At 42.8% G+C, this 26,496-nt stretch overlaps 2 protein-coding genes across 2 annotated transcripts; both read left to right on the top strand.

Moving 5' to 3' along the window:
* Positions 1 to 16,137: 16,137 nt before the first annotated feature.
* LOC109888922 (parathyroid hormone-related protein-like) lies at positions 16,138 to 18,607 on the top strand. The gene is made up of 2 exons (XM_020480073.2): positions 16,138 to 16,247; positions 17,353 to 18,607. The coding sequence occupies exons 1-2, from the start codon at positions 16,141 to 16,143 to the stop codon at positions 17,831 to 17,833; spliced, it is 588 nt and encodes a 195-aa protein (XP_020335662.1). The 5' UTR covers positions 16,138 to 16,140; the 3' UTR covers positions 17,834 to 18,607.
* Positions 18,608 to 21,715: 3,108 nt separating this feature from the next.
* Positions 21,716 to 23,769, top strand: LOC109888921 (allatostatin-A receptor). The gene is made up of 4 exons (XM_020480072.1): positions 21,716 to 21,912; positions 22,692 to 22,986; positions 23,238 to 23,425; positions 23,541 to 23,769. Exons 1-4 carry the CDS (start codon positions 21,716 to 21,718, stop codon positions 23,767 to 23,769), a joined length of 909 nt encoding a protein of 302 aa, XP_020335661.1.
* Positions 23,770 to 26,496: the final 2,727 nt, after the last annotated feature.

The following is a 26,496-nucleotide window of genomic DNA, read 5'->3' as shown; positions in this document are numbered from 1 at the left end:
ATCACATTCATGAACATGGTATTAGTATGTTTGATATCTGGGTGTTTAGTGTCAGTGTCAGTTTAGACATTTGTGGGTGTCCATGCTGAATCTAAAGAGGGGAGCAACATGAGAAGCAGTACACCAATACCTTCTACATAAAGGGCATTTTAGAAATCGTAACTATTTATCCAATAGCAATAACTTCTGGCCTCTTGTTTAAAACGTCCGGCCAAAATACACCAGTGGAAATGTACATTTTTATGATGTGCATAATCTCCTTATTTTTCCTTATTAAATATCAGGTTTTGAAATGTTTTTTCCATAATTGAATTAAAGTGGTTAGTCACAACTGCCTCGAAAATACATCCACAGAGACTTTCCAGCCCAAATGCTGCCAAGCAGAGAGTTGGTTGAGAGTTATTAGGGCTGGCCAGGACATGACAGGGCAGAGAGTTGGTTGAGAGTTGTTAGGGCTGGCCAGGACATGACAGGGCAGAGAGTTGGTTGGCCAGGCCAGAACAGGACAGGGCAGAGAGTTGGTTGGGCACTGTTACTGTGCAGGCAGATGGACAAGTTCATGGTTGTTCAAGAAGATTGCCCCCATTCACTGACCAAGAACCTTGTGGGATCATAAAGCTGTGAAATACTAGGAGAAATAACTGGAGTAAATCACCTTCTGTATAAGATCAGGGGATACGATATCTTTCCTGTCCAGGCTGAGGGGCCTGTTTCTGCAGCCTATAAGATGTGTTGTCTATATATATTTTTTAAGTACAGCAGGGATGCATGAACTGAATATTATCTTTACACTCACTGGAAAAGGAAGTGTTTAAGGGGCCAATTTGCAGTTCAAGTTATATTCTTCATTGGATATATATTAAATGGATGTAGCAATCACAGATTGCCTCTGTAAGGGTTGGCACTAGAAGCTACCCGGGTGGGTTGCAGTAAGGGAGGGTGTGATTGATATGAACAGTAATGTGGGTCTGGTCAGAGGACAAAAGTCTCCCAACGCAGGACCCAGGCAGTTAGCCAAGGAGTTTATCCTTAGATTGCTGGTTCAAATACGTCTCGAAATGACGATGAAAAAGAGCGCTTTTTCACATAGAAGGTCATTCAACCCACAGTGGCTCCAGTATAGCTTTACAGACCAGCTGGAAATGGCTGCAGATACAGAATCATCGGAGTTAATATCAAGATCAGTGGACAAAGTTGTTTCATTAATAGTGACTGACTGATCTAATGCAATAAGATTTTGTCATTCTATCAGCGCTACACAAAAGAGCAAATTAATTACACATAATGTGACATCACATGGGAAATGATATAGCCTACTCCAAGTGGTTTACATTTACAGGAATGGCTAAGGCTGGAATTCAGTCAAACCCACAGTGTAGGAAACTGCGCCACATAAAGTCCATTCTAAATAATATGATTACTCAAACAATGTTTACTGGATGAGACAAGACAAGACAAGCTTTGATTTGAATGAATGGGTGTTTGTTTTGCAGTACAGGAGCTCGTATAGGGTAGGGCAGTATCCAGATTTCCTTACCTTCATACCATGTCTGTGCCATTACCGTCATCGGCAGTGCGCACACAAGGGGCATTTATTTTTCAAATATAAAAAAAAGCCTAAAAAAAGTCAGTTACCAGAATGCTAAAAGAATGCTAACAAGTATTAAGGAATTCCCATAGCGGAATCTAGGTAAATGCTAATGAGCGCGCTAAAACAGACAACCCAGTTCAATTTATGCAAGTATCTCAAAACACAAAACAAATATTAGACAGCAAGGATCTTAATCCAGGAGGGAATTGCCTCTGCTTCTGTAAGCAAGAAGATCTTTTGCATGCTAACGTTAGCCACCTAGCTAACGTTAGCAAGTTAGCGATACCCAGCTGACGAGAATTTAGATTTGGATAGTTACCTTAATAGTCATAAGATATATAGCTGGCAAACATTAGTAGTGAATTTCATACAAGTGTAACTCTCCTCAGGGATGTGTTCTCTCCCAACTCCTGTACATCTTGTACACTAATAGTTGTTGTACTAGTTCCCATCCTGACAGACACCTCGTTACTGACTCTGTTTTACAAATCTTTCATTGAGAGTTTTAAACTTTTTTTTATTGATTGTTGGTTTGGCAATGTCACTGTCAGCAAGAGAAATATGATGAGATGGATTATCACCGCAAGCAAGGTACTTGGAGTCAAACAGACAGGCCTGGATGAGATCTTTAAGGTTGGAGCCCTCTGCAAGGCTTACAAAATAATTTTAGACCCAAGCCATCCCCTGTACCCGGACTTTGAACTACTCCCCTCTAGGCACAGGTATAGGGCACACCTCTGGAGGAAAAACAGAACTAGACAATCATTTGTGCCAGGTGTGATATCCCTCCTAAATAGCTCGGGCTAATGTTCCTATCGACCCAGTAAGGTCAGCCGGCTAGTCTCTTTTTAATGGTATGTAACTGTTATGAAAGTTTTGTATTTAAATGCCACTTTAAACGTGTACATGACACTGCAACAAAAACTCTGCATGGGGACAATAAAGTCAGTAAAGGAAAGTAAGTTGCGCTGCAGGAGTGACTTACCTCACGAAGCTCCCGTTTAGCTCAATTGTGCTTCTTTGTAAACAAACACCTGTGACTGGCTCAAACAGCTGTTTTGGGAAACTAGTACCGGTAAACTTCATTATAAAAAATAATCTAACAGGCGAAATTATCATTGCGATCTGCTTTATCTATTACCTTGTGCACAAGTTGACTGCAGTTATTTATTAAGCACAAATATAAAAATGTATTACAAAAATTATACTGACGGTAATATAAAATCATATCCAGGGTATTTCAAACAGTGGAGGCTGCTGAGGGGTAGAATGGCGCTGGAGGGGATGGCTGCCGTTTAACGGGCTCCTAACCAGCTGTGCTATTTTGTGTTTTTTCACATTGTTTGTAACTTATTTTGTACATAATGTTGCTGCTACCATCTCTTATGACCGAAAAGAGCTTCTGGATATCAGAACAGCTGTTATTCACCTTGAACGCGAAGGATATACTGCTTCTCTGTGACCAGGCCCAGATCCCCGTAATTTGCGTGAAGAAAAGACAGATATACAGGGGGTGGAGATTAGGGTGCCTTGTGAGAATTCATTGGTGAGTGGGTAACCCGCCTCTACCATCCGTTCTATTGGCCAACGTGCAATCACTGTAGAATAAACTGGAGGATCTCCGTTCGAGACTATCCTACCAACGGGACATTAAATACTGTAATATCTTATGTTTCACCGAGTCGTGGCTGAACAACAACATGAATATTATCCAGCTGGCTGGGTTTTCCGTGCATCGACAGGACAGAATAGCTATGTCTGGTAAGACAATAACAGCTGGTGCTCGATGTCTAATATTAAGGAAGTCTCGAGGTATTGCTCGCCTAAGGTAGAGTACCTCATGATAAGTTGTAAACCACACTATCTACCAAGAGAGTTTCATCTATATTTTTTGTAGCCGTCTATTTACCACCACAAACCGAATCTGGCACTAAGACCACACTCAACGAACTGTAGAAGGCCATAAGCAAACAAAAAAAATGCTCATCCAGAAGCGGCACTCCTAGTGGCCGTGGAGTTTATTGCAGGCAGAATTAAATCTGTTTTACCTCATTTCTACCAGCATGTCACATGTGCAATCAGAGGGGTAAAAAAATCTAGACAACCTTTGCTCCATACACAGAAACTCATACAAAGCTCTCCCTCGCCCTCTATTTGGAAAATCGGACCATATTTCTATCCTCCTGATTTCTGCTTACAAGCAAAAACTAAAGCAGGAAGAACCAGTGACTCGCTCAATATAGAAGTAGTCAGATGATGCGGATGCTACGCTACAGGACTGTTTTGCTAGCACATATGTTCCGGGATTCGTCCAATGGCATTGAGGAGTATATCACCTCAGTCGCTGGCTTCATCAATAAGTGCATCGACGATGTTGTCCCCACAGTGACCGTATGTACATATCCCAACCAGAAGCCATGGATTACAGGCACCATCCGCACTGAGCTAAAGGCTAGAGCTGCCGCGTTCAAGGAGGGGGGCACTAATCCGGACGCTTATAAGAAATCACGCTATGCCCTCAGACAAACCATCAAACAGGCAATGCGTCAATACAGTACTAAGATTGAATTCGTACTACACCGGCTCTGACGCTCGTCGGATGTGGCAGGGCTTGCAAACTATTACGGACTAAGAAAGGTAAACTCAGCCGCGAGCTGCACAGAGCCTACTAGACGAGCTAAATGCCTTTTATGCTCGCTTCGAGGCAAGCAAAATTGAAGCATGCATGAGAGCATCAGCTGTTCCGGACAACTGTGTAATCACGCTCTCCATAGCTGATGTGATCAAGACCTTCAAACAGGTCAGCATTCACAAGGTGGCGGGGCCAGACGGATTACAAGAACATGTACTCAGTGCATGCGCGGACCAACTGGCAAGTGTCTTCACTGACATTTTCAACCTCTCCCTGTCCGAGTCTGTAATACCTACATTTTTCAAACAGACCACCATAGTCCCTGTGCCCAAGAAAGCTAAGGTAACCTGACTAAATGACTACCGCCCCGTCCTGAAGAGATTTGAAAGGCTGGTCATGACTCACATCAACAACATAATCACGGAAACCCTAGACCCACTCCAATTTGCATACCGCCGCAACAGATCCATCCATAGATCCATCCATAGACGCAATCTCAATCACACTCCACACGGCCCTTTGCCACCTGGACAAAAGGAACACCTATGTGAAACTACTGTTCATTGACTACAGCTCAGCATTCAACACCATAGTGACCTCAAAGCTCATCACTAAGCTAAGGACCCTGGGACTAAACACCTCCCTCTATAACTGGATCCTGGACTTCCCGATGGGCCGCCCCCGGGTGGTAAAGGTAAGCAACAACACATCTGCCACGCTGATCCTCAACACGGGGGCCCCTCTGGGAGGGTGCTTAGTCCCCTACTGTACTCCCTGTTCACACACCACTACGTGGCCAAGCATGACTCCAACATCATCATTAAGTTTGCTGATGACACAACAGTGGTAGGCCTGATCACCGACAACGATGAGACAGTCTATAGGGAGGTGGCCAGTACATCACTGGGTCCAAGCTTCCTGCCATCCAGGACCTATATACAAGGTGTTGTCAGAGGAAGGCCCAAAAAAATGGTCAAAGACTCTAGTCACCCAAGTCATAGACTGTTTTCTCTGCTACCGCATGCTAAGCGGTACCAGAGCGCCAAGTCTAGGTCCAAAAGGCTCCTTAAGGTGCCACCAAACTCATGTGATTTCAAAATACCCAGGGATGCGGTATACTGCCCAATCTTGTGGAATAAAATGCTCTGAATTTGTGAATTGCAGGTTTGCTTGACTCTGGCCCTAAAGTTTCATACAGCTATTCTATCAGGTTCTCCCACCCTGTTTGATTAGGGCCTAACACACAGGAGGTCCTGCAACCACACTGTTTTCTTTCCCTGGGCCCATAACTCTTAAAAACACACAAACACTTGGGTTGTAAATGACCTGTTCATCAGGCAGTGACAGGGGAGGTGATTCTGGACTCTAGGTGGGCCAGGTGTGCAGATCAGGACGGGCGAGTGGCTTGCCAAAGCCCTGTTGGCATGGCGACGCAGTACCATGGAAAGTTCTGGAATCTGTCACTGCTGGCAGGGCGCTCACATAGTGGGACTGGTGTTGGCTTTGCCTCCAGCTGTTTCTTTACAGACAAGCTGAATGCCAAGCAACAGCCAGGGGCCAAGATCAGCCTAGAGAGGGCTGCTGGGTCCAGCCAACCGGCCACACACAGGCCACTTATACACACATATACACCCACTCTGTCTCTCACACAACACGCACTCTCTGACTCTAAATCTCACAGGCACACATACAATTTGCTGTATAAAATTGTAGCCCACAATCAATTGGTCACAAAAAGTCCCAATCATCCCCATCTCTCTGTGTAAAACCCATTTCACCAGCACCACATCACCCATGGTGCTATTGATTGCATTGAGCTTTACATTGTGCAGATTGGTAAAAGGGAAATCGAAACATTATTCTGCAAACTGCAGATTTCTTAAGAATATAATCTTATAATTTATTTTCTGTAATCAATGCTTGAAAACCATTGATTGATGCAGACTTGACGGTGGTGTCAGTGAATAACCCCAATTAAAGGCCCAATGCAGCCTTTTTTATATCAATATCAAATCATTTCTGGGTAAAAAATGAAGTACCTTACTGTAAAGGCACTGACAGACAGTGCATGGTGGACGGGGTTCACCATTCATCTTCAATGAAGCCTAGGCGGGGTGTGAAATTCTATCCAAGCGGTGAGGTCAGCAAAGCCGCTCAGCCGAGGTGGAGAAAATAAGATTCTGCTCTATTTTGAAGCGGGGCTGTCGTTGTTGACCAATCACAGCAGAAAACGTTTCCTGCGTGTTGATACGTCCAACAGCAGGAACAGATAACTTGGCTAACACAATCAGTTTACAGAGTCACGTCTGACAATAAAAATAGTTGTTTTCTAATCCATTTTTGGATGAATCATTCTGTTGCATGTACATGTGTTTTTCTGCATGCTTAAGGTGTTTAGGTGTTTATAATGTTTTCGCATGTCGAAAGTTTGTTTACTTCCTTGCTATGATCACTGCCGGCTAGACTGTGGGCTGTCACACTTGTGTGTAAGGCACTAGCCGCTTTGACTAGAGGGACAAGTTGTGTACTCTTAAATATTCCGCTGGCTGACTGAAAAGCGCGTAATAGATTTCTGTTAAAATGGACAGAAAATAGGGGGGGTTCGGAACGCTCTTTGTTAATGGTCTATTCCGTCACCACAGAAAGCCGGAACTACTGCCCGCGCAAACATGCTGATTAGAAGGTCCTGTGTAGATTGTACTTTAACCAGCAACTATCAGGAAATAACACTGACCAAATTGTTTCACACTTTTACAGTTTAGTTTCATCAGCCTTTGTACAATATGATTCAAAACACAGGAAACACAGAATTTTGACTGCACTGGTCCTTTAAGAAAATGGATAAACCACACAAAAATAAACTAGGCCCCTTTGTTTTCCTTGTGTGGTTGATAGTATTTCATTGAAGAAAGAAAAACTGAAGAGAATTCCCATTTTCTTTTTGATGCTTTTGTTTGCTAATTCATTACCATTATGGAATATGGGGGACAGTAGCTGTGGACATAAAAATGTATTGACATCTTTTTCAGTGGTAAAGTTGGCTTTGTCTCTTGGAGCCCAGTACCATTTTTCTAAAACCTTTACAGTGTGTTTTGATAAAGAAGGGGTTGAGCTCCTTTTGTGGCTTGACTCGGAGGTAAGAGTGTTTAGGGAGTGTTTAGGTTTGCGGCCTGTGGAGCCCTGCGGCTGGAATAATTGGTGGACTTGGGGATGGAGGACCAAGAATAGCGTAGGGCAGGAAAGCATAGTACATTATAACAATGCAACACCGTACAGCATTCTACAGTAGAATGAATGAAAGACGGGCTGGAAGAGTGTACTGGAAGAATGGATGGATCGTGGATTGGCGATTGGGTTAGGGTTACATCTATACAGTGAGTGAGCGAATTGCTATAAAATAAATATACTATGCCCATGTATTTCACTTCAGCTGAGAGAGAGAGATTGGATTGAGAAGGAAAGAGAATGGCCAGAAGAAACACCAGTCCTTTTACTGTGCTCCATAAAAGCAGCAGGAAGGGTTTCAGCTCCTGTGCTCTCCATCCTCCAGTGGCAAAAGCCTGATAGCCTGCTGAGATGAGCTATAGAACCTGAACGACTCACTGCAAGACGTCTTTCCTCTCTCTGCCCTGTCCCAGTCCACTTACTGGGTGGAGGCTACATTCAACAGCAGTCAAAACAGAGAATATTTCATCTGAGCTTGGTCTGATGACAAGCTTGGACGCATTAAATAGCAGACATCATTTTCCAATCCAAGCCATGTTGTTGGTGCTTTTACCAACTACAAAGAGGTTTCTTTGCAAAAATGCATGGGTGGATCAGTGCTTTTTGAAGACATGATAGGGTGAACAATACAATTTTAGCCTACAATCTCAGTCTATTGATACTACTTCATTTAAGGTGAAACCAAACATTTTTTAAGCCTATGAATCATAGGAGAAGAGAGACAATTATTCCTGCCTGGAATACCTTTTATCTTAAATACAGTAAATAGCCTACTCTTTCTTAACCAAACATTTTACAGGCGAAATGTCCCATGGCAGATATGGATATAATGTACCTGTCTGTGCTGCCTGGGCTCTACACCGGTCTGATTCTGAACAACATGCTTTTGTCCCACTAAGACCTCCTCGGCTTACTGTCTCCAATAGCCTGACATTTACGACAACGTAAAACAAATTCACATAGAAGCTAGAAAAGGAGAAATCGGCCTCAGAGTATTGCCTTACATACAACTGATAATTTATACATCAAATAGCAAAGACATAAAGGAGAAATCACAAAACCCATGCCCAGCTACTGCAGATCAGTAGAATGAGTTATAGAGGAGTGTATGGCTGCAAACCAAATGGCACCCTATTCCCTATACAGTGCATTTGTAAAGTATTCAGACCCCTTCCCTTTTTCCACATTTTGTTATGTTACAGCTTTATTATGAAATTGATTACATAATTTTTTCCCCGCATCAATCTACACACAATACCCCATAAGGACAAAGCGAAAATAAGTTTTTTAGAAATGTTTGCTAGTTTATAAAAAAACAACAACAGATACCTCATTTATATAAGTATTCAGACCATTTGCTATGAGATTCGAAATTGAGTTCAGGTGCATCCTGTGTCCTCCATCATTCTTAAATGGAAGAAGTTTGTAACCACCAAGACTCTTCCAAGAGCTAGCCGCCTGGCCAAACTGAGCAATCAGGGGAGAAGGGCCTTGGTCAGGAAGGTGACCAAGAACCCCGATGGTCACTCTGACAGAGCTCCAGAGTTCCTCTGTGGAGATGGAAGAACATTCCAGAAGGACAACCATCTCTCAGCACTTGACCAATCAGGCCTTTATGGTGGAGTGGGCAGATGGAAGCCACTCCTCAGTAAAAGGCACATGACAGCCTGCTTGGAGTTTGCCAAAGGCACCTCAAGACTCTCAGACCATGAGAAACAAGATTCTCTGGTCTGATGAAACCAAGATTGAACTCGTTGGCCTGAATGCCAAACGTCACGTCTGGAGGAAACCTGGCACCATCCCTACGGTGAAGCATGGTGGTGGCAGCATCATGCTGTGAGAATGCTTTTCAGTGGTAGGGACTGTGAGACAGGTCAGGATCAAGGGAAAGATGAACGAAGCAAAGTACAGAGAGATCTTTGATGAGAACCTGCTCCAGAGTGCTCGGGACCTCAGACTGGGGTGAAGGTTCACATTCCAACAGGACAACAACCCTTCGCACACAGCCAAGACAACGCAGGAGTGGCTTCGGGACAAGTCTCTGAATGTCCTTGAGTGGCCCAGACAGAGCCCCGACTTGAACCCGATCTCTGGAGAGACCTGAAAGTAGCTGTGCAGCGATGCTCCCCATCCAACCTAATAGAGCCTGAGAGGATCTGCAGAGAAGAATGGAAGAAACTCCCCAAACACAGGTGTGCCAAGTAATCGCTGCTAGAGGTGCTTCAACAAAGTACTGAGTAAAGGGTCTGAATACTTATGTAAATGTGATATTTAAATTTTTTATTTGTAATATATTTGTAAAAATGCCTAAAAACCTATTTTTGCTTTGTCATTATGGGGTATTGTGTGTAGATTGATGAGGGGGAAAAACTATTTAATCCATTTTAGAATAAGGCTTTAACGTAACAAAATGTGGAAAAAGTCAGAGTCGGAATACTTTTGAATGCACCGTATATGTGTAGTCCATACATGTACAGTGCATGTATAGAACATTGTAAAGTATAGGGAACATGGTGCCATTTAGGACATAGCTCATGTTATGGTAACCCTGAACAGGCATTACGTAATGTTCAGGATGTAAGGCTTTCAGAGCTTCAGAGTGAGACTAGAAGAGTGACCTGCTTTTGACATCCTGGACTGCCAAGCCAGCCCATTGTGTATTGTAACCTGTTGTAATTTTAGGTAAAACACACTGAAATGAATGACATTCTGTGGATGTTATATCGATCATACCAAAAGTAATTAATTAAGAGTGTGTGTGTGTGTGTGTGAGATCGAGAAAGAATTGTCAAAGTGCTACAGTATCTTGGAATATGTTCAAATATTCTTTCCCTAAAACTCAGGTAAACTCTTGTCATGTAATAACGAAAGTATGGACAGAATAAGTTGTTCCTATTACAGTACGTGAAGTTCATTGTCTGCTAGATTATTTTGAGTTGGTTTTGTCAGAAGAGGAAGAGAAAGAACATAAAGAAAGTCATTGCTGTTCCCACTGAAATGCTGTCAGGGAACATTGAAACATGTCAAAGTACCATTTTTATGGTAGATTTAAATCCATACGTTAGAAAGTACACTATAGATTAGGTACCACAATGCCAATGTCTCAGGATAAACATGTTGGAGATATAATTACAAAGTTGTTGAAGGGTTGGAATAGAGGGCAGTTGTTGAAGGGTTGGAATAGAGGGCAGTTGTTGAAGGGTTGGAATAGAGGGCAGTTGCAAGAGGCCAAGGGGGAATACAGTACAGACATTTCTTTTAGATAAAAAAAAGAAATAGATTTTGCCAGTTGAAAGCTAAGAGTGATGGGTGTGAATGATTTGTAGAGCAGGAGCAGCAAAACGTTATTCTTACTGCCATAGTGAGACATTGTACAGTACAGCAGCTGACCTCAAATGAACTAAGTTATAGTTGCCTATAATTTATTTCTGAGAGACCACTGAGAGGGAAAGTAAAGTAAAAGTCCTCTGCAAAACCCATTTTTCACATTAAGGTTTTCCAAACTAACAAACCAGGAGTTAATATGCATATAAATGGCAAGCCATTGAAGCACAGACGAAACCATAAATGAACCTTAATCAAACACACCATAACCTCTATGTACACAGTGGTTAGATTAAACATGAATTAAACATTGCGAATGAGTGTAATCGTTGGCTTTTTTAAAGACAAACTGACATGCAAACCAACTGTATATGTGAAGAAGAAGAAGAAGAACCGCTTGGTACTTCAGTCAGTCAGACGAGGAGACACAATAAAAATATATGGAGCTCGCAAATGTATCTGGTTAAAGTTCAACAGCAGAAGGTGGACTATAGAACGCATACAATGAGCAAAGCTAGGATTTAAGATACAATGTGTGCTCCAGATATACAGTGCCTTGCGAAAGTATTCGGCCCCCTTGAACTTTGCGACCTTTTGCCACATTTCAGGCTTCAAACATAAAGATATAAAACTGTATTTTTTTGTGAAGAATCAACAACAAGTGGGACACAATCATGAAGTGGAACGACATTTATTGGATATTTCAAACTTTTTTAACAAATCAAAAACTGAACAATTGGGCGTGCAAAATTATTCAGCCCCTTTACTTTCAGTGCAGCAAACTCTCTCCAGAAGTTCAGTGAGGATCTCTGAATGATCTAATGTTGACCTAAATGACTAATGATGATAAATACAATCCACCTGTGTGTAATCAAGTCTCCGTATAAATGCACCTGCACTGTGATAGTCTCAGAGGTCCGTTAAAAGCGCAGAGAGCATCACGAAGAACAAGGAACACACCAGGCAGGTCCGAGATACTGTTGTGAAGACGTTTAAAGCCGGATTTGGATACAAAAAGATTTCCCAAGCTTTAAACATCCCAAGGAGCACTGTGCAAGCGATAATATTGAAATGGAAGGAGTATCAGACCACTGCAAATCTACCAAGACCTGGCCGTCCCTCTAAACTTTCAGCTCATACAAGGAGAAGACTGATCAGAAATGCAGCCAAGAGGCCCATGATCACTCTGGATGAACTGCAGAGATCTACAGCTGAGGTGGGAGACTCTGTCCATAGGACAACAATCAGTCGTATATTGCACAAATCTGGCCTTTATGGAAGAGTGGCAAGAAGAAAGCCATTTCTTAAAGATATCCATAAAAAGTGTCGTTTAAAGTTTGCCACAAGCCACCTGGGAGACACACCAAACATGTGGAAGAAGGTGCTCTGGTCAGATGAAACCAAAATTGAGCTTTTTGGCAACAATGCAAAACGTTATGTTTGGCATAAAAGCAACACAGCTCATCACCCTGAACACACCATCCCCACTGTCAAACATGGTGGTGGCAGCATCATGGTTTGGGCCTGCTTTTCTTCAGCAGGGACAGGGAAGATGGTTAAAATTGATGGGAAGATGGATGGAGCCAAATACAGGACCATTCTGGAAGAAAACCTGATGGAGTCTGCAAAAGACCTGAGACTGGGACGGAGATTTGTCTTCCAACAAGACAATGATCCAAAACATAAAGCAAAATCTACAATGGAATGGTTCAAAAATAAACATATCCAGGTGTTAGAATGGCCAAGTCAAAGTCCAGACCTGAATCCAATCGAGAATCTGTGGAAAGAACTGAAAACTGCTGTTCACAAATGCTCTCCATCCAACCTCACTGAGCTCGAGCTGTTTTGCAAGGAGGAATGGGAAAAAATTTCTCTCGATGTGCAAAACTGATAGAGACATACCCCAAGCGACTTACAGCTGTAATCGCAGCAAAAGGTGGCGCTACAAAGTATTAACTTAAGGGGGCTGAATAATTTTGCACGCCCAATTTTTCAGTTTTTGATTTGTTAAAAAAGTTTGAAATATCCAATAAATGTCGTTCCACTTCATGATTGTGTCCCACTTGTTGTTGATTCTTCACAAAAAAATACAGTTTTATATCTTTATGTTTGAAGCCTGAAATGTGGCAAAAGGTCGCAAAGTTCAAGGGGGCCGAATACTTTCGCAAGGCACTGTAGGACAGTGCAGAGAAAGTATACAAGTATACAAATATATTCCAGATTAGAGCAGGTCCCAAAATAAAAATGATGACTGGATTAAGTGCTGAATAAAAATGAGGGTGTTACTTTGGCTTCAACATGGGGTATGAGCTGTTTTGGAAAAGCACAGAAGTAAAATGAATATCATTGAATAGGGTGAGAGAAGTGTGTTTGTGTGTGTGTTCCCGTCTGAACTGTACGTGGGTGAGTGTAAAAGTGGGAAGGAAAAGTGTTGTTCAAGAACTGTAGGATGAAGAACGTACAGCTACCTAATGATGTTCTGTGTTGAGCGAGCAATTTAGCCTGAATCAAAAGCAGCTTTCCTGGCTCGGATTTTGCATGCTGGTCTGAGTCTGCCAGGAAATGGGAAGATTTTTTTCATATTTTTTGCAGGTAAAAGTTGGACTTTACAGAATGGAATCAAATGAGGTATTTTTTCCTACCGAATGTGAAAGTGTTATTAGTTAGGGTTGGGGAGGCAGACCAGTTGGAAACTATAGCAAGTTGATTTTTGGGGAGGATGGGAGTGGAGTCCTACTTTAACATAATTCTGTTCTGTCCCCAATTTAACTTACTTTATAGTAGGACCCCTTGCTGAATTGGTTGCTTGTAAAATGTATTAAGTAATCCACCACCCACCGGGTACATACCCTCGTGTGTTTCTTTTTACTAATGTTCACTTAGCTAAAGCACTTACAAAATTCAGGTTTATGAGTTTTATACATGAAGAGATGCATGTTATAAAATCCAGATTTTGGGCAATATCAGGCTGCATGTTGACATATTTGATGCTATGTTTTATATGTGCGACTAGCAATATATTTGGAACTTGCTGAGCTCGAATGTATACCCTTCTATTTTAATCTGGTAAAATATACTACACCGATTTATAACGGCTCTATATTTTATCTATATAATATTTTTATATACTTGTGTTCATGCCGTAATAAAACTGATTGAATGATTGCAATATTTGGATGCTGAGGTCACTGAGCCTTGACAAGTTTCTGATCAATGCTGCCTTTGTAGCAGACCTGACATATAGCAAAAACCTGTAATATCTCAACAAATTTCTGACTGAGAAATACCTGGATTTTTACATTTAAGGTTTATTCTGTTTTTCTCATAAGATAACCTTTTGACTAACCTCTTTTGGTTCCAGGTAGAACGTTTTTGGTTCCAGGTAGAACACTTTTGGGTTCCATGTAAAACCCTTTCCACGGAGGGTCTAGAGTTCTACCTAGAACCAAAAATTGTTATTCTATGGGGACAGCCACAGAACCCATTTGGAACCCTTTTTTCTAAGAGTGTAGTCCTAGGATCTTGAGTCTTGGTTTGGGGTCAATTCCAGTTCAACTCAGTCGATTCAGGACACAAAATGAAACTCTCTGAATTTAAATAGAATTGACCCCAACCTTGTGGTCTACTCTACGGAATAAAGACAAGATACCTCCCTGGCCACTGTGACCATTATGTGGCAGTCTGGTTTACTGACATGAAGGCCTGTAGTCAGATGTAGTGTGTGGTTGGGTTTCTCTGAGGTTACGGTCATGTTCCCAGGGGACGGTGGTGAGGGCCCGAGGCCTGTTTGTTTACCTCGGAAGCAAAGGGGGGCCCCCGCATGGGGGCTTCTGTTGTTGCACCTGATACCTTGCTTTTTTAACCACATCATGAGATGACATGTCACTATGAACAAATGCCGCAGTGTCGTCAGAATCCATTATATTACATACTGGTTACCAACTATTTAGACAACAATTTAGATAATAAGGGACAGAGATGACAAGAGTTTTGAAGTCCACCTTTTTAAAATTCCATAAGGCTGTCATATAACACAATTACACCAATGAACTCTTCTGCTGTTAATATCTTCTATTCTTTGTTACGAGTGTTGCATGATCGCCACCTTCTTGTCAATTGTGGTCTGTTTGTGTATGTGTGTGTGTGTGTGTGTGTGGTAGAGTGTGCGTATGTGAGTGTATGTGAGTGAGAGTGAGTGTGTGTCTGTGTACGGGGGTGTCAGGAGGTCTGGACCGAGATGGGCAGGGGCAAGGGCAGTGTTTGCAGCTTTACACACTGAGGAGCACTCTCACCTCACTCACATACACATGCTCACACACACGGTCGCTTGGAGTGGTCAGGCAATGCAGCAGCATGCTTCACACTTTCTCACCTCCCCTGCTCCTGCTCGAGCCATACAGACATGATGCTGCAAGAGAGCACTTCACAAGATTGTTACAGGAGCTATCAGCATAAGAGAAGCTGATGTGCTGCAGTCTGTGCCTCACATTTTGCTTCATATTCCCTCTCCTTTTTCATTGGGATTTGAGAGAAATAAATAACTAAATATACATGCGGTATCGGGAGATCTCTGGCTGGACCTGTCTCAAGGGGGTTTCCCCATGTTATTCTCTTGTCTCTCGCTAACGGACAGACAGATTTCTTTTTAAGTCTGACTCTGAACCAAATAGAATTTGGCAGAATAAATGTGAGTTTGTTCTTTTTTTTTATTGTAGAGATCTCATTTTGGGATCTTGGAAAGTTTGAAAGATATCTCTTTTGGGGAATTTGTGGACTTAAACCAAACCTTTTGGTGGATAACTTGTTTTGGGAATCTACTCCATGTAAGTATTTTTGTTTTGTGTATTTGATGTGTATTTGGAAGTACCAGAAAAGCCTATCTCTGTGCTTTGATGGATTCTTTACTTGCATGATATTTCTGTTGTTGATATTTCAGTATTTTTCTTGGTATTTCAGTATTACCAGGTGGTCTTGTTCAGTAGATACAAATTATGTCAGGCGAAGGAATCAAGGGGGGCTCAGAAGGTAGTCGAGTTTGTCAGCAACTGTATCTATGCTGCCAAGTAAAACCACTAGATAAGTAGCAGTAAGGTAAGCTGCAACTCTCTGAGGACCTACTGTACCACCTACAGTACCTCATTTAACCTTGTTCTTCAATGTGTGTATCTTCAATGTATTAGATCTCAATGAAATAGGCAATGCATCTTCCATTTCAATGTTTTTGTTGTTGTTTTCAATGTAAGTTTGCAGGTGGTCATTTTCAAGTAAATCATCATTAATGTACTATGTACATATGGTTCCTGGCGAATGGCGATACAATGAATGACAGAACGTTGTCTGTTGGGTGTTCCAGAGTTACTGTTCCAGAATGCTGTGTCCCAGAGGCATGTTCCAGCAGTTGAGTCTAGTTGTGTTCCTGCTGTGCTCCCCAGTGCCACTCTACGGGAGACCCATCGATGCTCTCACTAACAGAATGTAAGTCTATGTTCTGGGGAAAAAAAATTGTTTTACGCACCAACTAAGAAACCCTTTGGCATCATGGTTTTCCATTGTTGAATGTTGCATAGCACCGGAAAAGGCTGGTAATAATGGCAGTGTATCAATCAATGGTCACGTGTAAACCATGATCACTTGAATCACATCTAAGGTTGATGTACTGCTGTTTGATGATTTGGGAAAAGAGGTCTCGATATTCTGAAAAGTATACCGTGGTATCGATGTAGATACGGATGTCAATGGTATAAATAATGAAAAACCTAAAATCAAAAGTAACTACAAATAAAACGACATACTACAGTACTACGTTTTGTAGTTCTGTTCCATTCAGTTTTATGCTGAAATTATGTAGAATAAACCAAGCAAAAATGGGTCAATTGTACATATTTTTGACCAGCATGGATTTGTGTTTTCTCATGTAAAACATTGTTAGCCTTTAATAAAGAACATAGATTTGCATTACACCTACAAAACATCTGTCAAACTCAGCCCTGTGCATGGCAAGTTTTTGATTGACTTTTGTGGCCCAGGTGACATATGCTTTGTGGTTGAATATGTGGCTTGTTAGCTTATGTTTCTCTTGTACATTTTGTGGTGGTCAGATGGCTCACACAGCATTCATACAGTAACATGGATAGCCTTGAGCTCTCCCAGGCACTACATGCCTTTGTTTATGCTGCCACCTATTGAGATCTACTGGAACATGACCTTGGCTGTCATTCAATTATCAACACCTCACAAGTAGGTTTAGTCAGTCACTATACTGTCAGGTTTATACTGTACTAGACTATACTGTAGGTGCCACAAAATAATGGCTATAAGAGAAAATGATAGGTTGTTTGGAGATAGATCAGGAGAGGATAGTGGGAAAGGTGGACTACTCTCTTAAAGAGTAGTTAAAAGTAGTTATTCTTTTTAATGAAAAGAGCCTGTGTTACCGCTTGGCCACAGGCTCTGCACCACTATGGAGCTTCTGATGTGGTGTGGCACAAAGATACTATTTTTCTTTACCATCTACTCTTACAAAGAGAGTGAGTCCAGTTTAAACACTCATTGACAATCTCCTTCTCCTCTCCCCCTTCAGGAGGAGGTCAGTGAGTCACGCCCAGTTGATGCACGACAAGGGCCGGTCTCTGGAGGAGTTCAAGAGACGGCTCTGGCTCCAAGGGCTACTAGATAAAGTCCACACAGCCGACAGCGAGCGAGCCCCACCTCCCCAGAGTAGGAACAACGGCAACGGGGGCCACATCACCTTCAGCGGGAGCGCCCTACGCCCCCCCAAACCCCCCGGAGGGACCAAGAACCTCCCTCTGAGTTTCCAGCTGGGAGGGGAGGTGGGCAACCTCCCCCAGGAGACCAACAAGTCTGTGGCCTACAAGGACCAGCCGCTGAAGGTGTCCACCAAAAGGAAAAAGAAGGTGAAGGGAGAGAGAGGGAGACGGAGGGAGAGCGAGAAGAGGAGGCGGCGGGCTCGCGACACAACCCTTGTCATGACATGGGAGACACATAGGGAGTCACAGAGGACGCTAGACAGACCACATCATGTAGCCTTTGGGTGGCGCTGAACTAATAACTCTGACAGACAGAGAAGTTCCAGCATGACTGATTGAGATCTCAACGACTCTCAAGCAAATAACTGAAACAGTCTCCCCATACCATAGTGGACATTGTTCTTTGCCTTTCTTGTTTTAATCAGCTGCTTTTTCTATTTTTTTTTGCCTTGATATAAAGTACTTTTATATATCCAGAGATCAGAGGTGTTTTCATACTTTATAACAACACATATTACTTTTGTATTCGTATTTATTAGGTGAATAATATGCAGATCTTGAGATATGTCAAATGACAAACTATGCTTCACTCCTTCTTCTTTATAATTCGTGAGAAAACGATGTACGACAGGTGCCTTCCAGGGGCTGATCACACACTCATCCAACCAGATGCCCATATGTAAAGTAGAGCATAGGCTACGCGGTAAACGTTACGCATTTGTTGACTATACATACTTAAATTCACAAAATTAGGGAGGACTATTCTTTTTAAAGCTTGGTGGCTCTTGTGAATATTTTTTTAAAATCTGTATTTAGCATCCATAACAAATATTTCTCCCATAATTTATTTCATTTGAACTGTGTATTTATTTTGTGAATGTATTACGGTGCTGCTGACTTTTGTTCATTTTATCATAACAATATAATGCACTTTAGATATAATGATGATATCCTTATGTTTTTGTTAAGTTACACAAGTGTTCTCCTTTGTGGTTGATTTTTTGTTTTTTGAAAAATGTTCCTTCCTTCCTGTTGATAAATGCTTCATTTTTATTTGTATTTATTTTAGTTTTCTTCCATTTATAGTACTGCCCATTATCACCTCATTGACTTGTATGTTATTGGATTGTTCCATCAAACTCCCTCTCTCCAGTTTTAGAAACTATTTTTGATCAAAGAAGACAGAGTTTAAACTGTTGGTATAATCACAGACTTATTTCAAGTTTCAGCACTTGCACTGAGAGCACCATAATTAAAAAAAAAATTAAAAATCAAACAATTAAAGCTTCATGAATACATTGTGTTCTCTCTACAGACAATGTAGTCCAATCAAATACTGTACCATACCATTTTCTTATATAAATTCAATTATTGCGCCAATGAGTTACATAGAGTTACCGTAGCCTATCACCAATGAGAAAGTCATCAATGTAGCCTATTTGTTGACTATTCAGCATGAAGGGACCTTATAAGGTTGTTAATGTCACACTAGAGAACCATGTGGTGTGTTTTAACCCGTCTCTGACTGAATGGACATGTCCCAAATGGCACCCTATTCCCTATATAGTGCACTACTTTTGACCAGCGCGAGCCCGTCAACATTAGTGCACTATGTAGGGAATAGGGTGCCATTTGGGTCACACACTCTATGGACCTGCTGGGAGGGGAGAGAGTAAATGCACCAGGCAGCAGCGTTAGTACTGCAGCTACATCCTGTCCTAAGAGCCGGTACTGAGGCCATTAGCCAGAGCTAGAGTCATAAACACAGTGGAATGGTCTGATAAAGACCCTATCAGAAGACTGGCGTTCCACACTACTGTGCTGAAAAAATCAATGGAACAATGGAAAAGGCATTAATAACTCACTGAGAGAGAGAGGGGAGGGAGAGGGTGGGAGACAATCAACAGGAAAACAATACACGGGAAAGGAAAGTGGAACGTTTTCTTTTGCGAGTAGGGTCTGTTTGCATGGGGGTTAAATATGCTGAACATAACACATACTGTATGGAAACCCCCACAGAACACACATCAATAAAATATAGAGTATCTCTCTCTAATGTCTACGTTTTACTCAAGAAAAGGTCTGTGACAGGTTTTTCACTTCTTGTGATAAACCCACGCACTTCCATTCAGAAGCTACTGTATGTACATTACATAATAACCATTGGAATTGCCAAAAACACATTCTCTGGAAAACTACAAGATACAACAACAACACAGACAACATGAATGAACATAGCCATACACCGCAGTACTTCAAAAACTGTAACTGTGCTAAATTCAGAGTCAGATGTGAGTACTCTCCCTTTAAACTCATCCAACCAGAATCAATTTGACCTGAGTGAGTGATGTTTGCCATTCTCCATAGTCAGCAAACAAAAACTAAGAGTCATAGACTTCACATGCAAGCCACTTTTAACAGTTTTCATTATGGGGATACTCTAAAATTCAAAGAATGGTTAACGGATTTACCCATGACGGAGAATACTGCTGTTTATCTTGGTACACATAAGGATACTTCACTCAATAACCCAAGAGTATGGTAAGTAACACACAGGGCTAAACAGGGTCATCCAAATAATTATTTCAGGTACAGAGCAAGTCAGTTGTAGTCCAGTAGTAGGTAAACTTTTTAAATACAATAATAACACTAATAATCATTTTGTTAGCTATTTGTGGTTATAAAATCTAGATCAAGCTTGATGTATATGTATGTAATGTATATAAAACTCAGTGGCGGTAATGCCGTTTAAGATTGGGACCATTTTTGGGGGGGAGGAGTATGGCCTTATTTCTATTACTGTCAATCATATTCCACTCACCCAGCTCAATTTAACATCAACCTAGCCTACAAATGAAAGTTTATAATGCACAGGCCAAAGACAAATTGAAGTAATCAACGTGATTCAATACCGCCTTGCACACTCTTGCCTGCATATAGCTGATCTGGGGTGTAGTCAATTGTCCAAAAAGAAAAACAAGAGTTTCTATTGGACAAATGTAGGTAAGTCCCTCCCTGTTTCATTCTGTTTGCTTCTGTTGAAGAAACGTTTTGCAACAGAATCGGCTAAATAAATACACCCCTGACCACCCGCACACACAGTTCACTTCCATAAACAGCATCATCACTTTGCTCGTTGTATAATTCCGTTCTCGCATCTACGCACTGTCCTCCTCTCACCTTTTCCCTTCGCATTGTAGGCTTCAGAGCAAAACACAACAGCAGTCTGTGACCAGGCGCATAAACCTCCAAGCCAAACCTTCATATCATAACCGCTAACTACAACATAGCCTACTTCGTTGTCACCGTATTAACGTTATAGTCAACAAACTAGAACTAATGAGTTAGTAAACCCACAATCCAATCCATGTGTACAATCACAGAGTACAGTGTACAGCTGGAAGAGTTGCAGTGTTGGATAGCCTTAGTCAGCTAGCTAACTAGCTAACATAAATAGCATTCCTCTCTGAGTCAGGTTGTTGAGTAGGCTAATTTAGCTGCATTAGCTAAGTGAAAGGTAAACTCAGAAAATAGTTAGCTCTTTCTCTCTCGCTCTCTCTGCTGGTTCTCCTTCATTTTTTTCAAGAAATTCATTTGTTCAAAAGGGTTCAACTATTGTCTTTCTCTCTCTTTGAGTCAGCATGCACTGCAGTGCTAGCTAGCTGTAGCTTATGCTTTCAGTACAAGATTCAGTCTCTGATTCTTTTATTGGATGTGCTCAGTTCATATTGCAAGAGTTTTGAGGACGTTCTCCGGAGGTCACCATAAATACTGTGCAAGTCTGGGTGAAAACCATGAGCCTCCTATGTTTTGTATCGAAGTCAATGTACCCAGAGGAGGATGGAAAATAGCTGTCCTCTGGCTACACCATGGTGCTACCCTAGAGGGTGTTGTTGAGGCTACTGTAGACCTTCATTGCAAAACAGTGTGTTTTAATCAGTTATTTGGTGACATTTGAATATATTTTATGTTTCACTATTTGTATTTTTATGAAATTCCCTGAGTAGGACGGTCCTCCCCTTCCTCCCCTAAAAAGCCTCCACTGATAAAAAGTGGATTGGCAAATTTGATATAAATTAAACTATATTGAAACGTTTCCAAGAACTGAGATTATCTAACTGTTTTGAGATTGAGATTATATCTAAATTTTTGATCACACAACAGGCTGTCCCCAACATGTTTTCCCTGATCTTTGCCTGTACCTGCGGGGTGATCCTGGGCATCGGTTTCTGTGCCAACCTACTGGTGTTTTCTCTGTTCGCCAAGTACAACACTCTGAGGAAGAACTGTCTGGACATCCTGCTGCTCAGCATGGCTCTGGCGGACTTCCTCACCCTGCTGCTCATCCCCTTCACCCTGCACTCTGCCATCAGGTAGGTTAGAGGTTAGAGATCCTGGCTCTGGCAGACTTCCTCACCCTGCTGCTCATCCCCTTCACTCTGCACTCTGCCGTCAGGTAGGTTAGAGGTTAGAGATCAGAGATCCTGGCTCTGGCAGACTTCCGCATCCTGCTGGTCATCCCCTTCACCTTGCACTCTGCTGTCAGGTAGGTTAGAGATCAGAGATCCTGGCTCTGGCAGTCTTCCGCATCCTGCTGCTCATCCCCTTCACCTTGCACTCTGCTGTCAGGTAGGTTAGAGATCAGAGATCCTGGCTCTGGCAGACTTCCGCATCCTGCTGCTCATCCCCTTCACCTTGCACTCTGCTGTCAGGTAGGTTAGAGGTTAGAGCATGGCCCTGGAATACTTCCTCACCCTGTTGCTGATACCATTCACCTTGCACTCCGTTGTCAGGTAGCAAACCTCTTCTCGGGGACCCCTATCTGTGCCATGTATTTTATCTAAGCTATTAAAGACCTAGCACATCTGATTCACCTTGTAGTCTAATTATCACGCCCTTGACTAGTTGAATCAGTTGTGCTAGTTTACTCAACTGTCAGGTAGCCTAGCCAATAGCCATAGAGGTTAGAGGGGCCACTGGACCTGGAGTGTTGCCAGCAGATCGAATCCCATGTTTGACAAACAGAAGAATCTTGTGGGATATGAGCGCTGTGTTTGTCTCTGAGTATTTGGTATAAAAGCAGGAGTAGGATTACCATCTCTCTGTGACAATAATCTTATAATCTTTCATCATCTCCTATCGTCTTCTTCAGCTACTCGTGGCCGCTGGGGGACACCTCCTGCAAGGTGTACCAGTTCTTTCTGGCCTTCTCCCTGGCAGCCAGCACCTACAGCCTGTGTGCCGTGTCATTGACACGAGCCATGATCATCACCAACCCCTACCATCCTCCTACCATGGACCTGGTGGTCCTGATGTTCGTCTTGGTCTGGGCATCAGCCTTCTTCATCAGCCTGCCTCTGAGGATCTTCGCCACCAAGGAGAGCCTGAGCCCCGGCTCGGGTAATTTTACTTTCTGCCTGCCCACCATACAGGAACACCACTATCAGGTAACAATGGCTTGGTCTGAAATTGTACTCTGTTTGCTATAAAGTTCACATCTCTTGACCTGCTGTACTAGAGGGAATAGGGTGCCATTTGAGATGCACACAATGTGTAACAAAAGGTATTAAGTTTAGTTAAAATAATGTCACTGGAAAAAAGAAGACAGTTACTTTCATTCGCTGAAAGAAAATGGTGTCCAATTGATGTGATAAAACACAACATTTTGAATCCATTCATCCATCCATTCCTCCACCAGGTGGTCCTCAGCCAGTTCATGCTCTACTACTTCGTCCCTATGCTGGTGATCGCCTTCAACTACGTACGGTTGGCCTGCTTCCTCCACAAAAGCCCAGTCATGTCTGTGGCCAGTGCCCGCAACACACGCCGAGCCTCCTTTATGGTGTTCCTGGCGGCCGGGACCTTCTCCATCTGCTGGCTTCCCGGGTATGATGACGATGATGAAGAGGATAAGGAAGATGATGACAACTGTATACGTTAGGGGAAATTCTAACACTTGTTCTTGTTTATACCTCTTCTCCTTACTCGTCTTCATTATTAGGTACATCCTGGAGCTGTGTGTGTACCTTGGGCTCTACCGCCACGGCCAGTCCTGGGAGATGTTCTACTTCATCTGCACCGTGCTCCAGTACCTCCATCCCTGTGTTAACCCCGTGCTCTATGTGCTGCTGTCCAAGAGGTACCGCCACCGCAGGAGTGTCTGGTTGTTTAACTGCAACAGGAATAGGGTGCAGCCGCAGGTTGTCAGCATCACTACAGAGACTATGTAGACACACTGGTCACGAGGGGAGCTGGCTTTGCTTTGAGATGGTGGAAAGCCTAATCTCGCCACCCAGGACGAAATATGGTGTGCGTATTATTGGATGATGTTGATACAGTCTGAATATGAATACAGCACATTACATTGCAATGCAGTACATTAGCTCACATTCATCGGTGAGGTTCCTGATGCAGTCTTTTTGTGTTGGTGTTTTACCGATCTGTTTATTTTAGTTTGTACAGTTACTTTCCGCTTCTTCTATTTGTGTTTCATTCTTGCAGAAACAAATCAAATCAAATCAAATCAAATGTTATTTGTCACATACACCTGGTTAGCAGATGTTAATGCGAGTGTAGCGAAATGCTTGTGCTTCTAGTTCCGACAATGCAGTAATAACCAACAAGTAATCTAACTAACAATTCCAAAACTACTGTCTTATACACACAAGTGTAAGGGGATAAAGAATATGTACATAAAGATATATGAATGAGTGATGGTACAGAGCGGCATAGGCAAGATACAGTAGATGGTATCGAGTACAGTATATACATATGAGATGAGTATGTAAACAAAGTGGCATAGTTAAAGTGGCTAGTGATACATGCATTACATAAAGATGCAGTAGATGATATAGAGTACAGTATATACGTATACATATGAGATGAATAATGTAGGGTATGTAAACATTATATTAGGTAGCATTGTTTAAAGTGGCTAGTGATATATTTTACATCATTTCCCATCAATTCCCATTATTAAAGTGGCTGGAGTTGAGTCAGTGTGTTGGCAGCAGCCACTCAATGTTAGTGGTGGCTGTTAAACAGTCTGATGGCCTTGAGATGGAAGCTGTTTTTCAGTCTCTCGGTCCCAGCTTTGATGCACCTGTACTGACCTCGCCTTCTGGATGATAGTGGGGTGAACAGGCAGTAGCTCGGGTGGTTGTTGTCCTTGATGATCTTTATGGCCTTCCTGTAACATCGGGTGGTGTAGGTGTCCTGGAGGGCAGGTAGTTTGCCCCCGGTGATGCGTTGTGCAGACCCCACTACCCTCTGGAGAGCCTTACGGTTGTGGGCGGAGCAGTTGCCGTACCAGGCGGTGATACAGCCCGCCAGGATGCTCTCGATTGTGCATCTGTAGAAGTTTGTGAGTGATTTTGGTGACAAGCCGAATTTCTTCAGCCTCCTGAGGTTGAAGAGGCGCTGCTGCGCCTTCTTCACGATGCTGTCTGTGTGGGTGGACCAATTCAGTTTGTCTGTGATGTGTATGCCGAGGAACTTAAAACTTGCTACCCTCTCCACTACTGTTCCATCGATGTGGATAGGGGGGTGTTCCTTCTGCTGTTTCCTGAAGTCCACAATCATCTCCTTAGTTTTGTTGACGTTGAGTGTGAGGTTATTTTCCTGACACCACACTCCGAGGGCCCTCACCTCCTCCCTGTAGGCCGTCTCGTCGTTGTTGGTAATCAAGCCTACCACTGTTGTGTCGTCCGCAAACTTGATGATTGAGTTGGAGGCGTGCGTGGCCACGCAGTCGTGGGTGAACAGGGAGTACAGGAGAGGGCTCAGAACGCACCCCCCGTCAGGAAGTCCAGTACCCAGTTGCACAGGGCATGGTCGAGACCCAGGGGCTTGATGACGAGCTTGGAGGGTACTATGGTGTTAAATGCCGAGCTGTAGTCGATGAACAGCATGCTCACATAGGTATTCCTCTTGTCCAGATGGGTTAGGGCAGTGTGCAGTGTGGTTGAGATTGCATTGTCTGTGGACCTATTTGGGCGGTAAGCAAATTGGAGTGGGTCTAGGGTGTCAGGTAGGGTGGAGGTGATATGGTCCTTGACTAGTCTCTCAAAGCACTTCATGATGACGGAAGTGAGTGCTACGGAGCGGGAATCGTTTAGCTCAGTTACCTTAGCTTTCTTGGGAACAGGATAGGAGACTGGGATAGGGATTGATTGAATATGTCCGTAAACACACCAGCCAGCTGGTCTGCGCATGCTCTGAGGGCGCGGCTGGGGATGCCGTCTGGGTCTGCAGCCTTGCGAGGGTTAACACGTTTAAATGTTTTACTCACCTCGGCTGCAGTGAAGGAGAGGCCGCATGTTTTGGTTGCAGGCCGTGTCAGTGGCACTGTATTGTCCTCAAAGTGGGCAAAAAAGTTATTTAGTCTGCCTGGGAGCAAGACATCCTGGTCCGTGACGGGGCTGGTTTTCTTTTTGTAATCCGTGATTGACTGTAGACCCTGCCACATACCTCTTGTGTCTGAGCCATTGAATTGAGATTCTACTTTGTCTCTATACTGACGCTTAGCTTGATTGATTGCCTTGCGAAGGGAATAGCTACACTGTTTGTATTCCGTAATGTTTCCGGTCACCTTGCCCTGATTAAAAGCAGTAGTTTGGGCTTTCAGTTTCACGGGAATGCTGCCATCAATCCACGGTTTCTGGTTTGCAAATGTTTTAATCGTTGCTATGGGAACAACATCTTCAACGCACGTTCTAATGAACTCGCACACCGAATCAGCGTATTCGTCAATGTTGTTGTCTGACGCAATACGAAACATATCCCAGTCCACGTGATGGAAGCAGTCTTGGAGTGTGGAATCAGATTGGTCGGACCAGCGTTGAACAGACCTCAGCGTGGGAGCTTCTTGTTTTAGTTTCTGTCTGTAGGCAGGGATCAACAAAATGGAGTCGTGGTCAGCTTTTCCGAAAGGAGGGCGGGGCAGGGCCTTATATGAG

This window comes from Oncorhynchus kisutch, linkage group LG4, assembly GCF_002021735.2.
Source record: "Oncorhynchus kisutch isolate 150728-3 linkage group LG4, Okis_V2, whole genome shotgun sequence".
In the NCBI taxonomy this organism is placed as follows: Eukaryota; Metazoa; Chordata; class Actinopteri; order Salmoniformes; family Salmonidae; genus Oncorhynchus; species Oncorhynchus kisutch.
The sequence above is the reverse complement of the archived record's forward strand: the minus strand, read 5'-3'. Positions and strand labels throughout refer to the sequence as shown.